This window comes from Populus nigra, chromosome 5 (assembly GCF_951802175.1).
Source record: "Populus nigra chromosome 5, ddPopNigr1.1, whole genome shotgun sequence".
In the NCBI taxonomy this organism is placed as follows: Eukaryota; Viridiplantae; Streptophyta; class Magnoliopsida; order Malpighiales; family Salicaceae; genus Populus; species Populus nigra.
In genome coordinates this window covers 20461484-20476756 of record NC_084856.1, presented here as the reverse complement: position 1 = coordinate 20476756, position 15273 = coordinate 20461484, and the positions used below count along the sequence as shown (strand labels likewise).

Sequence of the window (15273 nt, the reverse complement as noted above, 5' to 3'; positions counted from 1 at the left end):
ATATATATATTAAAATTCATATGAGAAAAATAAATTTAAAAACATATTATTTTAATATATTTTAAATAAAAAAGTATTTTTTAAAAATATTATATAACACCATATTAAATATACACATCTTTTCTTATCATGGTAAAGTTTTGGATTTGCTTGAGTTCCGCATTTTACGGCACAAGTGCTGGACTTGACTTATAAGATACTATAATTGAATTTTGTATTTAAAAAATATTTTTTAAAATTTTTAACTTTTAACTAACTTTTTTATGATTTTTAATTATTTTAATACGATATTAAAAATATTTTTTTAAAAACTTTATTTTTAATATATTTCTAAAAATATTTTAAAAAATAACGGTTTCGATAATTCCAATTGCCACCGAAGTTGCCAATCTTAACTCTCCATTCCAAAGCCAGTTTTTCTTTTCCTACCTCCATGCATCATCCCCACCCATGGCCTTCTCTTTCTCATGGTTAGTGTCTTATCTGGAATTTGTCAAAAGCAATCACAAGAATTCCATTCACAAAGATTTTCATTATTTCACAGATAGCTAGGATATATATATATATATATATAGACTCTAGAATTCATTGAGTCAAGGAAGCAATTGAGGATGCTGATTAGTAACAGTCAAAGTGGAATACTTGAGGCATGCCATACTTTTCCAGGAAAAAAACAAGGGTAATTATATTTATGTGTTTATAATAATGCACTCCTCGTTATAAATCCATGCGTCCCACTACGTGTAAAGGCAGCCAATACATACACAAAACAACACGTAGAGGTTAAGCTTATTCATGGTATTCCTTCTGTGCCTAGCAGCTGCTGCTACTGCCCAGAATTGTGGCCGGCAAGCTGGAGGTCGGACCTGTGCTAATAATCTTTGTTGTAGCCAATGGGGTTTTTGTGGCACGAGTGATGATCAGTACTACTGTTCACCTTCCAAAAACTGTCAAAGCAATTGTAGGCCTGGCGGTACTGGAAGTGGTGAGAGTGCTTCCATTGTTAGAGCTACATGCCATTTCTACAACCCTGAGCAAAATGCATGGGACTTGAACGCTGTAAGTGCTTATCGTTCTACATGGGATGCCAGTAAGCCATTGGCTTGGCGTAGACAATATGGTTGGACTGCCTTTTGTTGACCGGTGGGACGCCGTGGACAGGCTTCTCGTGGCAGGAGCTTGAGGGTAAGAGTAAATCAGATGATAATGACGAACAATTTCTAAAAAGGAAGACAATGAGTTGCCTTTCCAATGCAGGCAAGGGTGGAAGAGAAGTGTTATTGCACAAGCACCTGGGTTGAGGAGGTGCGCCGCCTGGTAATAAAAGGCGAAGACACTTTTGGGAAGAAGGTGTGGATAAAGTTGCTTAGCGCCCTTAGTGAAGAGGTGCTTGTGCTACAGTGAAAGGCAATAAAAACTCTAAGAGATTAATGGAAGTGTTCTCTCCATTGGTGCCCATGGAAGAGATGTGAAAAATATGGAAGCCACTACTCACATCCCCCAAGGAGGAGGACGTGATCGTCCTCTGAGGATATGGGAGTCTTGTAGTTTTTTATTTTGAAAGTATTTTAAAAGTGTGTTTTATTTTAAAAAAATATTAAATTAATATATTTTAGTATTTTTTTATGATAATATAAAAAATATAAAAAAATAAAAATTATGTTATTTAAAAAATATCATGTAACACACACATTATTTTATTAGATCAACCCACAAACATAATTTTAAAACCCGACATGACCTGATAAATTGATTCGGGATCTAGCTAATTCAAGGCTGGAACCGGGCTGAGTTTGTGTAAAAATAAAGGTAATTAAAAACCTGGTTGACAAGCTAAAACCTGGTTGCAACTCATTGATTAATTTTTTATTTTTTATCAAAACGAAATCGTTTTGATTTGTAAAATAAATTAAGGTTGACTCGGTTGACCCAATCAAATCCCATGACCCGAGTTTTGGGTCGGATCGACCATCGAACCTGGTTTAAAAACACTACCCACAAGTTACTAGATTATTAAGTCAACTCTATTTATAAATCAATCTGAATTAGTTATTTTTATTAAAAACAATATCATTTATTTTTTTTAAAATTATTTAAAGTTAACTCAAACAGATTTAAACCATCAAGTTAATCAACTCAAACCATCTAAGTGGTGACCTAGTGGTAAGAGTTTGGGACTAAGAGGTTTGCTCCTTTTATGGTCTAAGGTTCGAGCCCTGTAGTTGCTCATATGATGGTCACTAGAAACTTACATGGTTATTAACTTTAGAACATGTAAAATTAGTTGAGATATGTACAAGCTGATGCGGACATCAATATTAAATTAAAAAGAAATAAAAAAAAGTTAATCAACTAAGTCTACTCAAGGTCAATATTTTTTGTGTGGATCAACTTGAAACAAGCTAAGGCTAGACACAAAACAAAACACAAGAAGAAAACACACTCACACACACTCGTCGCTTCTGCCTTACCTTTCATGTGATTTCGTCGAAGCAAAAAGGAGAACACTCAAACTCATAGCCCTTTTCGTGTCCTAAAATTCCAACAAAAACCCCACACGTCGACGACTACTACTACTACTTCTTCACTTTTCTCTCTTTAGATCTTTCTTAATTATTAGTGTTATTATTTATTATGTCTTTTCCAGCCCTGAATGTATTAGCGTAGACACAGAGAACGGATATGTCAGGACAGGTTGTGAAAGTTAAGAGAGAGATATTAGAGGCATGCATGACATGCCCTCTTTGCAATAAGCTCTTAAAAGAAGCCACCACGATTTTTTCGTGTCTCCATACGTGTAAGTTTTTCTTTTTTTTTTCTTTTACCCTCTCTTGTGAGAAATTTTGTGTTGATCTGGGGTTGTTGGGATTGTTGTGGAATTGGCTGGTATGATTTGAGTTGTTGTTTCTTGATCTGGGTTTTTCTTGTTTTCCAATTTCATGTTTGCTTTGCTTATCATGGCTTGTATGGATGTTGCGATTTGGTAATTCAATGTCGAGAAGGGGTTTGTTTTGATTTTTATCAATGGATATGGAGTGCAATCCTAATTGCGTTTATATTCTTTATATGGTGTGGATTGTTGTAGTTTTCCAATTCTCTGAAAACTTGTGTATTCTTGCTTTTGGTTCATGCATGTATGGCTTTGAGTTTTTTTTATGACCTTTTGTCACGTAGTGTTGAATAGTGTTTTCTTGATGATTTCGGTTTCAACTTTGTACATTGCATGTATAATATTATGACAACGATATGCATGCTTGAATTTGTTATCTTGCATCGGGTGGAAGGAATATCCAAATACTCTCTGTTAGTCTGTTCTTTTAGGCTTGAGATGGTAAAGTTCTGTGATGCATGCTCTGCACCACATAGAAAGCTTTGGTTTCTTTCTTGTTGATCTCAGTTTCCGATAGAAAATTAAACTATAACTTGCATTTGTGAACTAATTTGAATTTTTGTTGCACCTTTGTGGGCAATGATTAATAATAACTTCATATTGCCGCATTCTGTCCTCTGTCAATGACTTAAATAAACATAAACTTCAAGTTCATGACTATTCTATGTTCTATAAAGAAAACAAAATCTTAAAATCTGTCAAAGTCCACTGGCGGGCATGTACTCCCCAATTGACTGAGTTCACCATGGGTGTTTTGTTGATTAATGCTGATATGAGTAGGATTCAATATATTTCATACCAGTGTTGAAGGGACAATCTGGTCATTGTTTGTTGACTACATCAATAAATTTACTCTTATCATTAATTGAGAATATTAAGATTATGCATGCTAATTACAATGGAGTGGCAAAAATTCAATGGAACTGTGCTTAACTATGATAATTTTCTCTGTTTAATCATTTGGGATGCATGTTATCTTGAACTGTTATTGTTGCTAACTTTTAGTACTGGTGCATCCTTCTGATACATTTTCGTGTTGATTATTTTATCTAAGATGTTAGATACAATCTTCTGGTCTTGAACAAGCTATACCCTCTAATTCCTTTTCAGTCTAGAAATCTTTAGTTGTTCAGTGATCTGTTTCTGAAGAGTTGGTTTTGAATCCCAAACCAGTCTGCAGGAAATGCATATATGAAAAGCTCTCAGATGAAGAGGTAGATTGTTGTCCTGTATGCAATATGAATCTGGGTTGTCTTCCAGTAGACAAACTCAGGTTAGTCTTTCTATAAATTATAACCAAGTCACACACCCATAAAGATGAACTGACACATGCTTGCATAGTTACAGGCACTTTTTTTTTCCTTTTGATCTTTATAAATTATGAAGTGCCACAAATCGCTAGACTTCTATTATGGTGAATTTCTTTTTGATTGAATTTGATATGGTTTACATATTATTTTTGGCAACAGAGACTAGCTCTCTGCAAATCCTTTCACATGATTTTACCTTCACTAACTGTAATTCTACTTACCTTAACCAACTGTAAATTGATTTGTTTTGGTAAATCTTCCTTAAAGATGGAGCAAAACTTCTTAACTCAAGAAATCTGCTCAATTCGAGATGGTATTTTAGTTAAACAACTCTTCCTGCCCACGACATGCATTTTGACAAACTTCCTGAAAAACATTTAGCTCAGAATGCATGTCATGAAGTTTTCTCGTGTTTATAGAAAACTGATTTTTTGCACTGGAATTTTCATGTTTGTATGCAGGGCAGACCATAATTTGCAAGATATAAGGGCTAAAATATTTCCTTTTAAGAGAAGAAAAGTTAAGGCCTCTGAAATTATTCCTTCAATTGCATTGCCAGCAAAAAGAAAGGAGAGATCATTATCGTCATTGGTGGTCAGCACTTCCAAAGTGCCAATTCAAACTGGCTTGACAGGAAGGAGATCTAAAGCTGGTGCCAGAAAGGCTGCTGCATTACGAGGATGCAGTTTTACTGTTGAGGAATCCAAGAATGAAGATTCTGCCAAAGATAATTTGAGCTCACCAGGGTCCCCTGTCAAAAGTATTCAGAAGAGAAGGCTGGTAAAGGAGACAATTGTTTCATTCTTTGTGCTTGGATGACTTGAAATTCCACCATGAAGTTGTGCAAGCTAGTTCTTGCTGGCAAAAATATTTTCACTATATTAATAATTTTTTCCTTGTTAAATTAATGCAGGATTCCTCTGTGGCTGAACCTTCTACTGAGCAAAGACCTAATGATGATGGCGAGGATGATGATATTCAAATGATTGAAGGGAAGGCTGATCTATGGACGCCCTTGAATTGTCTAGTTGAAGCTGCTAACAGAACCAAGTCCTCCAAGTCGCATTCACAACGACTGTCTCTAGCCAAATTTGGCCTGCTTGATGGCCCTGATAGCAAACCTCATCTGTATGAATCCAGAGCAGAATCACCCAATGGTCAACACAGCGACATATATATGGCTAAAACAAAAAATGAGCATGGGCAGGGAATAAGAGTCCTAGATGACAAGAATGGAACAAATTCGCTTCCTGTATCAGTGAAGCGGAGAAGGTTAACAGCAGCACAAAAAAGGGCAGCTATGTCTGAGGGGTTGGGTGCCTCAGCTCAAGCAATGGTAGATGCTGCAGCAGCTAAGAGCAATAGAAGAACCGGTCCAATATGGTTCTCATTGGTTGCCTCTGAAGACCAGTAAGTTGCTTCTCAGGCTGTCTCATTGACTGCTTCAATGTTTGTCACTAATTTCATGGTAAATGTCGCCAGGAAAAGAGATGCTTCCTTGCCACAGATATCCGCATGCTACTTGAGGATTCAGTGAGTTTCTTTACTCTTCTTACCCTCTTAACTTTGTTTCATTTTGCTTTATTCTGCATTATATATATCATTTTTTTTCTTCATTTGTGTATTTGAAAACTATTTCAGTTTTTTAAGCGGTAAATTTGAAGTTTGGCCACCATGTTATCTCATAATCCCTTTTGACAGGTTAAGAAAGTGGGTCTTTGTTTTTTGCATGAAGATGTCAAACAGAAACGGCATCAAGGTTTTTACATGATATGATATGATTTTATGGTCCAAGCATTTATTTTCCCAGAATGTGGATGAAAGTTTTACATATTTTATCCATCTGCTACAATTGATAAATATTAGGCTTTTCATATGTTGGTTATTTCAGTAAGTGTACGGATTTTATTGTTTTGTATTCTAAAACCTGTTTGGTCTAGCTTTGCTTTTAGTATTTGAAAATCAAACTGTTTCTCATCATTGATTGGCTTTGTTTTGCCATGTTCACTTGATGGTTATACTTGCGAGTTTGATCAATTCTAGGTCAAATATGATGAAGCCATCGATTGACTTAGAACTTATCCTCAATTACCAAATGTTCAATTTTTCTTGACTTTCTCATCACAGGGATGGTAAAATGCCGGTGTCTTTCATCCAGAAGTATCTCGTAAAGAAACTCGATCTTGGTAGTGAAACTGAGGTGAGTTCATCTCTCTTCAAGTTTGTCAGCTCTATTTTTTCACCCTGGCCCTTTATTATGGCCCTGAAAGCATAAAAGATCAAGAACAGATTTGAGCTTGTAACTACTGTACTGAGCCACTTGAAATTAAATTCGTATAGAATTATCCTTCTATATGCCCAAGGATGCCAACTCAAAATGATTGGAATGGTTCCTAATTTTTCACAGGAACATCCATCTGCTACAATTTTTTAAATCCTAGGAAGTCCGGTTGGAATGATTTGAATGGTTCCTGAAACTTTAAGAATCACAATGAATCTTGCGTCTTTGTCAAGTGTCAATAAGGTGAATATTTCCCATACCAAGATCTGCTAGGAAAATTTAAATATACTCTATCTTTAATCAACGGACATTAAACCCTATCTTTCAAGTAATATGTAATTTTACTGGAACAAAGGGAGATACATATACTGATGAATGATAAGTGACGGTAACAAGTATCCAGAGGTGTGCATGTCATGTAGCCTAATATTTTTGTTTGATCAATGATGTTTTTGGCCAGAAGCAAAACAATCCTAGTTTTTAGATAATTCTATATCAACTTAGTCGACACAGTCATATTTCATACTCTTATACCTCAACTCCTATTTTCTCATGACACTGTGAAAGCTCTTCCTCTGCTTGCTGAATAAAAATCTAATCTACTCAACTTGTAATAACTACTGGCTTCGTTGCTTGATGTTCTTGGGGGAGGAGGGGGTAATCTGAACTATGCAATGGACTTTCTAGGAAACCTACCACTTTTTTCATGACAGTTCATTGCTTCCTACAATTGTTGGTACATATTTGATAAAATTGTTCGTCGATATTTAATGAAAATCATTGTTTTTGGAAATGATATCACATCTTGTGTTTTGTGTGCTTATAATTGATGAGTACTGCTTTCTCTGTCTCTCTCTCTGTGGCTCTAATTTTGTAGGTGGAAATAATGTGCCGGGGTCAGCCCGTCAGCCCAACTTTGCGATTGCAGAACTTAGTAAACTTGTGGTTTTGTACTGGTTCAACGTCAAAAAAAGTATCAGCATCCGTGGGTTCCTCGGCAAAGGACTTCGTGATGGTATTGTCATATTGTCGAAAAGTCCAAGAGTCATAAAATATACATCTAATCTCTCTCCCTTCTTGACTACTTACGTCTTCAGTAAAAAAATATATCTTGTTGGATTTTCAACTTCTGCAACCTTACTGTGATCTTCAAATCCATCACTTGCTTACTGCTTTGAATCATGCATATGATTACACGTATGAATATATTTGATTTCATTTATTCTATTAGAGAGCCACATAACTTACGGTCTGTATTCTCTCTAAATGTCTCCCAATGATTCTGAATTGAAGTTTCTAATGATCTTTAACCATATCTCTCTTTGATATTTGCCAAGATCGGTTGAAAATTGCACGTAGGAAGATGGATATGAGCTTGTGAGAGTGGCAATATGTTGCACCTTTTAGGAGACTTCAAGACGTTTCCTCTTACATCAAATGGATTGTCATTTATTCATGCAGCAGACTTGTCTTTCACCCTTTAAAGCAGGCTGATGTTCCTCTTACCGAACAGTCCAATAGCATTTATACACTCCTTAGGGCTGTCTGCTAAATACAGACTTGCTTATGGCGGCGTAATTTCCTGAACAGACCCGAGATGACAAAGTTCTTATTTCACTCTTCAAATTTAAACCCAGCCAAAACTTTCTATAAAGGGTAGATGTGGCAATTCAAACGTCAGCATGGTTAGTGTACTTCCAAAGCTTAATCTAGCTACATTTGCTCGAGTTAAATGATCATTGAACCTCGGACTAGTTGAGACCTATGAATTGAAGAACCTCGACCTAAAATCTCAAGCTTTCTACATCATTATAATAGTAAGTACAGTAAGATTTTTGACCAAATTTTATTGTCAAATTGGTTAACGGTTAGGTTTTTTTTCCCCTCCTCCAAGGTGTTTAAAGCCATATTTCAGCCTAAGCATATATTGAGAGTTTAGTAATAGTTATTTTTTAAATTTTTAACCAAATTTAATTGTCAAATTGGTTAATGGTTAGGTATTTTTCCCTCCTCCAAGGTGTTTAAAGCCCTATTCCAGCCTAAGTATATATAAATCAAGAGTTTAGTAGTAGTTATTTTTTAAAGTATTTTTTTGTTTGGAAATACATTAAAATAATATATATATTAAAAAAAATTAATTTTGATATCAACATATTAAAACAAAACAAAAAAAATTTAAAGAAACAAAAATCAAATTTTAACAAAAAAAAAAAAGATTGAAGATCAATATAACTTCAATTTACAAAATCTAACACATTATTGGGTTTCAACATTTTATTTATTTGGATGAAACATTCTAAATTCTTTCTCCTGTCAAGAATTTATTCATGTGTAAGAATTAATCCAACATATATTCAACCATCTCAAGTAACTCTAGTTTAGAGATGTTGGATAAGTGGGTTTGATCAACAAGGGAATGTTAAAGAAATCTTTAGCAGATAGACCAGTGGAGGAGTGGATATATCATCTAAAATTCCAGCCAAACAAGGCACAATTTCGATATACAAAAACCAACACGAGAATTCTCCTCACTAAGAACAAACACTAAATGAGCTCAAACCCAATTAAATATCTTCCTTAACTAACAGTAAGTTTTAAGAAGATTTGAGGGAGACACAAAATGGCTCCAGCTTGTTACCTTACCTTTGTTTTTTAGTCCAGTAGTTTAAGCTTTCGTAACAATACCTTTTCTTAAGAGATTATTGTCCTATAAAATCTATGTAAAACTATAAATATACTCTTTCTTGGTGATCTTCTCGTGCATGCACAACCAGATAAACTTATATTTGTTATGGAATTGTCGCCGGTGAGAATCCTCCTTGATCTTCTTCTTCTTGGATCCAATCTCCTTTACCTCTCCACTTCCTCAGCATCACCCTCCTCTTCTTTCTTTGATCTATTATCCATATAATTGTCAACTTATTGCACCATCACGCCAGAATTCTCAATCTTTTCATCAAACTCTCCATTTTTAGAAGATCCATACACCAATTAATAATAAGCAATATTCTTTTTCATTCAAAGAATCAAGCTTTGCCTTATTTTTTTCAAAACCCACTTCTTGTCTCTCTCCAAAACTAATTTAAAAAGAAGCAATTTACCTCCTTGAAAGTATTTTGATCCATTATAGTAAGTTTTTGATATAATGAGAACTAAATATTAATTTTTTTTATAATCCGTGGTGTTCGGGTCAGCTTACGCGTACCACAACTAATTTCCGGATTCACTGAACACTCTGCAAGCCTAGTAGGCAAATAAAACACCGCGGGGATGATAGACGTGCACGCTAAGGCTCGAACCCAGGTGACAAAAACAAGAAAACCTTGCCTCTGCTGTTGGACTAAAAGCCTTGGTGCACTAAATATTAATATTTATTTTCCTTATAGTTGGATGAACGTTTGAATGATTCGAGAACATTGATCGTGGGGGAATATCTTATATTTGAAGAAGAGTCTAATTTTCAGCACGAAGCATAACAAGTTTCTTTATCACTCTGAAGGGACAGAATAACTAAAGTATATTATTTTTCAGAAATCTTATGCCCTACTTTGCGAACATGAATAACTTTGAAAAGTTCAGTCATTTCCGAGCAACCTTCCTTGAAAGAAGATGGACTTGGTTTGTCCTGATGATCGACTTCTACTTTCTTAATCACAACATTAATTTCTCGAAGCTCATGACACATGTTTCGCATTAGTTCTTCAAATATATTGTTGTGTTTTTCCATAGCTTTCATGTTGTTTTCCACCATGCTTGTTCTTTGATAAACATAGATTCTTAAAGATTGGCCGGGGATTGTTGGCTCCGATACTAATTGTTAAGCCTTAACAAATAGTGGGTTTTAAGAAGATTTGTTGAAGAGAGGTGAAGAAATTGAGAGAGATAGAGTTAACAATTTGTACAGAAAAATTGTTCAATCTTATTGCCTGATGAACATGTTATTCTTTGTAATGTTTTGTACAGTTCATTCCAGCTGCTAACCACCTCGAACTACTACTGTTACTTTCGGTAGTTTAGTTTGTGATTGAGTTTGAGATTAGATACAACTTATTTATATACAAAACTTAAATATAAAAGTTATTTTTTATTATTTTTTTAATTTTTTTTTTGGATCTCATACACAAAACTCCATTTCCACCTCAAAAACAAACACCCTTAAGCTTTCATAACATCGAACTGTTATTTAATCTAATATTTTTAATAAGAAACATCAGTTAGTCCTTTCATTTTTATTTTTTTAAAACCCACTATTGAATTCCTATATTTTTATATTTTTTTTGCAACTTAATCCTTTATTTAATATTTTTTTTATTCTTAAATCTTACTTATCTCTAATTAATTTTTTCTATATCTTATATCATCAACTACCGAAATAAAATACAATAAAACAAGGGAAATTCAAACGTAATAAAGAACATATCTTAAAGATACCATCCATCTATATAGGTAGTCTCAAATTTATTATTAATGACCTTTTTTATATTGATTTTACTCTTAATTTCTCAAAAATCTCAATTAAGGAATTTTATTTATTTTGAAGAATTCTCATCCATATTTCCATTCAAACTGTGCCCTTTTTTATATATAAAAAACAATATTATTTGGTAAAAACCTTTATATTTTTTATCAAATGATTTTGACAGAGTTTTTATAAAAATAGTCCAATTAATGTAAAAATAATTTTACTGGACTACCCACAATATTTTTGCATGTATATTTGAGGATTGTAAAATAATAATAATAATAATAATAAAAGTTAGCAACCAATTCTGGTAAAGGGATTAATTCATCATTTGCGAAATTATAAGTACTAAGTTAAAAAATGTATAAAAAAAGCGACCAATTATCTTCAAAGTTCAAACTCAGTGTGTTGTCTGCAGACTGCAGCTGTTGAGAGATTGAAGGGCAACAAGTGACTTCATCAAACCTTTGTCTGTCTGCTTGCAAATTGGAACCTTTCCTCAAAATCAAAACATGCAACAGGTAATCAATCGAAAACACCCTACAAAACCCTACACGGCCCCCCTTTTTTAATTATCTTTTTTTTTGGTTTAATAAATAAGTAAATAAGAATGAGTTGAATGGTTAAAGGGTGGTGGATCTGGCAAGGAGGTGACTTGGGAGGATCAACAGAATATCAACAAATTTGGCAGATTAAACAACAGATTCCACGAGCTTGAAGACGAAATTAAGATTGCCAAGGTACCATCTTTTTTGTATATTTATATGCCTCTAATTTTACTCTGATTAACTTTTTTCATTTATAAAGAGATGGGTTTTCAGAATTATTAACAAGGGCAGCTTTGGTTTGGTGTTTTTAATTGATGGGTTTGTTTTATCATTGTTTTTGGGTTAGTTGTTTTTTGTTTTGAATAAGAGGTTAATATTTTTACTGAGTATTATTGGTAGATAAAAAGAGAAAAGAAGGATTGTTGATTTTGGTTAATTAGAGTGGCCAGCAAATGGAGTTTGTGTTTAAAAGGGTAAATGTGATTGATTTGAATATGAATTGTAAGCCCGATTTTCTGTCTTGGTGTTTTCATGATTAAGAGTGGTGTTTGCTTGTTACGGTAGAAGTGATTATGCAAATGTCAGGTCAAAAAAGTCTTGTGCTTGCAACCTAAAGTGAGCTACTTGAGCTTGTGCTGAATGTTAATGAGTGTTGGGGTTGCCTCGTTTACCTTGCAATGAATGGACTTGAATGTGTTATTTTGAGTAAAGATTGTTAAGGTTGGTAAATTCAACACTGATGGATGCATGAAGGGTGTGGGTTCAGGTTTTTTTTCTTCTCTCTCTTTGTGCGCTCGCCCTTGTTTTTAATGGGAATTGAAGTTAAGACTAAGCTTGTGAAGATTCTTAAGGAATTATTTGTTCTTATTTATCATATCCGAGCTTGAATGGTTTGGTTTGTCATAGCATCGAAATATGTATTACAGGCAAGTTGTTGAATCTCTTTTAGTTCAGTTTTCTTTGATTTGTTGAGCATGCCAATGGACTGTGTTCTAAGAAAATTAATTCGGAGCAAGTGGACTCTTGTTCTTCCAGGCCAAAACCAAAGTTAGTGAAACAGTAAAGTTAAATTCCAATCTTCCTCTTTGTTCGATAATTTATTTTAAAATCGAGGAGGGAAAGGAAGAAAAGTTGGAATAATTATTTTCTTATTATAATTTTCTGGCTGTGCAAAAATTTTCCATCCAACATGCATTAGATTTTGTGGAAATTTTTTAAGGAAAGGTAAACTCAACATCGGAATTTAAGGTGCATTCTCTATGTTCTGATTTGCACCTTTGTAACAGATTTCTCTTCATAAACAAGCCGAGGAAATATTAAAATTTCTTGCCTATTTCCCCAACATGCCTCTTTCATTTGCTCCCTGTTTCTGAAATTAAACATAACACGCTGTTATAAGATTTAAGAAACGCTGAACTCCAGAAAATCTTCCTCAAATTTCCAATTGGCTGTTCAAATACTTTACCATACCTGGAATTGAAACCCATGTAATCTGGGATGGGAGGGATTGAAGGGAGGAAATGATGTGTCTTGTTGTGCAGCCCACCTTGTGGACCTAAGTTGCCCCACATCGCACCTGTTCTACAAATGCATTTGTGGATGTATAATTTTGTTTTTGTATCCTGGTCTCTTCCATTCTGAGTTTCTTTACTAATACAATAGCTCCTTTTCTTCAGGAAACCAATGATAATCTGGAGGATGCAAGCAATGAGTTGATTCTTACTGATGAGGAGGTGGTTCGGTTCCAAATTGGAGAAGTCTTTGCTCATGTTCCAAAGGATGAGGTTGAGACCAGGATAGAGCAGATGAAAGAGGTGACTGGTAAGAACTTGGAAAAACTTGAGGAAGAGAAAGATTCTGTGCTTGCACAAATGACTGAGTTAAAGAAGATTTTGTATGGAAAGTTTGGGGAATCCATCAACTTGGAGGAGGATTAATGAGGTAGGTTTTTATTTTCTTTCCTTTTTCTTCCTCGGCAGCTTTCTTACTGATTTACTATGTTATCCATGGAAGAAGTCTCTTGTTCGTCGTTGAAATATCAGGGAAATTAAATTCCTCGAATGGTTTTGTTGGATATTTCAGATTGTTGTGTAAGCTTCTTGAATATAGATGCTGTATTTTTCTTACTCAGATGCATCTGTTATGAAGTGATCCATTCTCTTCAAATTTTGATATTTATGTCTCCTTTATGTTAAGTTGGTTCGTATTTTGCTAGTTGTTGGGTTGCGCAAGAGTAGTACAAGTCCCAACAAATTTGAAGTTCAAGAATCCTTCTAGCAACAAACTACTGACTAGGGACTTGCTAGGCAATCCGTAGGAGACATGCAGAATCTTCCTTTACATTGCTTGATGTATGCCCATGCTTAGATTACATCCGCAACAGAAAATATTAGAAAATGCTAATCAAGCATATGGGACCGTTTGATCATAAGAACACGGCGTTTTCTTCCTATCCAAGTCACCCATTGGGGATCGCTTGATACCACTTTGTAACCTGCATTTGTGTATAGCTTTCGAGCACCCATATCATCTTCATATGCCCTGAGGGCAAGACATTCAAAACCCCATAGATGGGAGAGTACATCACATGCTTTTAGCAAGACACTTCCTATTTTCCGCCGCCTGTTATTATAAGAAATTGTTAAGAAATTGTTAGCTGCTGCCATAACATGAAAAACCAGTTATTAGATGATAAGATCCCTGACGGGATTGAATGTGAGAACCTCAAACTTTTGGAAACAGCAATCCCTGAAATATAAAGGTATTCATCTGCTCCCTCAAGGTGCTGTAGGACATCTTTATCTCTTAAAGCTGTGACATCCACAATGCCCACCAGTTTCCTTTCAGCTGCAGGCTCAGCGACCAAACATGCATATCTGTTAATGTTAAGATAATCATCATGTTTTCTGGCGATCAATCAGCCAAAGCACCAAATCTGACCTATAAAAGAAAAATTAAAGAAAGGTTTTAATTCTTTAACCACCTGCAAGGCTTGAATGGTTCGCATGCTAAAAATGGATTTCACATTCTCAGGGCATAAAATCCTTTCTTAGCAATGTTTCATCATTACAAACTTATACATATTGTTCCATGTAATTATCATTTCTTGATTCAGTGGTTTTACCTGTCTGGAGGTGAGTTCTTAAGCTTGTAAAGAAGCCCAGAGAGCACTTCAGCCTGCGTGGTACAGCAATGAACACAGCAGTTATTAAAAGGAAAATAACAATCTCTCTCCTTTTCTCGTACTTCTAATGATAATTAAAAGGACAAGGAAAAACCTTGAAGAACTCGAAGAAAAGGTCATCAAAGAGAGCCACTGGTGTGTGAAATGCTTCAGCTTGGATTTGAGCTACTTCCCTCATCTCATCTCGATTCTCAGCTAACCTTCTTGCTTTCCATCCAAACTCACTCGCCAAATACTCAAACTGCTCCTCCTTCTCTTCAATACTACTCCTATCTTCAAGAAACACTTGCTTAGTTGCTTCCGCAGTTGATGTAGTTGAAGATGTACTACAGCACTGCACAATACAACTACCACTCCAGCCCACAGGTCTTTCGATCGGTTGGCTGACTTTCTTTCTGTTGCTTACAGTTTTCCAACTTCCATGATAAAACCTGGACCCTTTACCAGCATACCAAGGTTCAGTACATAGACTGTTTGAAATCTGCAAATAGCAAAGGCGCAAATTAGCCATTTTTTTTCATTTGTGTAGAGAAAGAGAGAATGCGGTCGCAAAAAGAAGGAAAAATAGAGCCATAGAGTCACGATTGGTTATAAGGAC

The 15273-nt window shown here is 34.9% G+C and overlaps 3 protein-coding genes across 4 annotated transcripts; 2 read left to right on the top strand and 1 right to left on the bottom strand.

The window, feature by feature from the left end:
• Window positions 1–2419: 2419 nt before the first annotated feature.
• On the top strand, window positions 2420–7708 carry LOC133694326 (E3 ubiquitin protein ligase DRIP2-like). Of its 2 annotated transcripts, none has more exons than XM_062115820.1 (7): window positions 2420–2797; window positions 4064–4163; window positions 4662–4980; window positions 5114–5610; window positions 5683–5733; window positions 6328–6400; window positions 7359–7708. In XM_062115820.1, exons 1-7 carry the CDS (start codon window positions 2683–2685, stop codon window positions 7530–7532), a joined length of 1329 nt encoding a protein of 442 aa, XP_061971804.1. In that variant the 5' UTR covers window positions 2420–2682; the 3' UTR covers window positions 7533–7708. The 2 variants fall into 2 exon arrangements, with proteins under 2 accessions (XP_061971804.1, XP_061971805.1); XM_062115821.1 differs by lacking the exon at window positions 7359–7708 and adding an exon at window positions 5902–5959.
• Window positions 7709–11304: 3596 nt separating this feature from the next.
• On the top strand, window positions 11305–13657 carry LOC133695225 (probable prefoldin subunit 4). Its single transcript, XM_062117118.1, has 3 exons — window positions 11305–11464; window positions 11573–11683; window positions 13168–13657. Exons 1-3 carry the CDS (start codon window positions 11456–11458, stop codon window positions 13426–13428), a joined length of 381 nt encoding a protein of 126 aa, XP_061973102.1. The 5' UTR covers window positions 11305–11455; the 3' UTR covers window positions 13429–13657.
• Window positions 13658–13725: 68 nt separating this feature from the next.
• Window positions 13726–15273, bottom strand: LOC133695224 (GCN5-related N-acetyltransferase 10, chloroplastic). Its single transcript, XM_062117117.1, has 4 exons — window positions 14770–15273; window positions 14616–14668; window positions 14215–14367; window positions 13726–14113 (listed from the first exon to the last, which is right to left on the bottom strand). Exons 1-4 carry the CDS (start codon window positions 15184–15186, stop codon window positions 13891–13893), a joined length of 846 nt encoding a protein of 281 aa, XP_061973101.1. The 5' UTR covers window positions 15187–15273; the 3' UTR covers window positions 13726–13890.

What these genes read in the sequence shown, in the direction of transcription:
- LOC133694326 (XM_062115820.1), top strand. Translation starts at nt 2,683, where the DNA reads ATGTCAGGACAGGTTGTGAAAGTTAAGAGAGAGATATTAGAGGCATGC. An exon ending in CTTCCAGTAGACAAACTCAG is followed by an intron (nt 4,164 to 4,661) that starts GTTAGTCTTTCT and finishes GTTTGTATGCAG; the next exon opens with GGCAGACCATAATTTGCAAG. An exon ending in TTGGTTGCCTCTGAAGACCA is followed by an intron (nt 5,611 to 5,682) that starts GTAAGTTGCTTC and finishes AAATGTCGCCAG; the next exon opens with GAAAAGAGATGCTTCCTTGC.
- LOC133695225 (XM_062117118.1), top strand. An exon ending in ACGAAATTAAGATTGCCAAG is followed by an intron (nt 11,684 to 13,167) that starts GTACCATCTTTT and finishes CCTTTTCTTCAG; the next exon opens with GAAACCAATGATAATCTGGA.
- LOC133695224 (XM_062117117.1), bottom strand. Translation starts at nt 15,186, where the DNA reads ATGGCTAATTTGCGCCTTTGCTATTTGCAGATTTCAAACAGTCTATGT. An exon ending in TTTTCTTCGAGTTCTTCAAG is followed by an intron (nt 14,669 to 14,769) that starts GTTTTTCCTTGT and finishes TGTACCACGCAG; the next exon opens with GCTGAAGTGCTCTCTGGGCT. An exon ending in AAGAACTCACCTCCAGACAG is followed by an intron (nt 14,368 to 14,615) that starts GTAAAACCACTG and finishes TAACATTAACAG; the next exon opens with ATATGCATGTTTGGTCGCTG.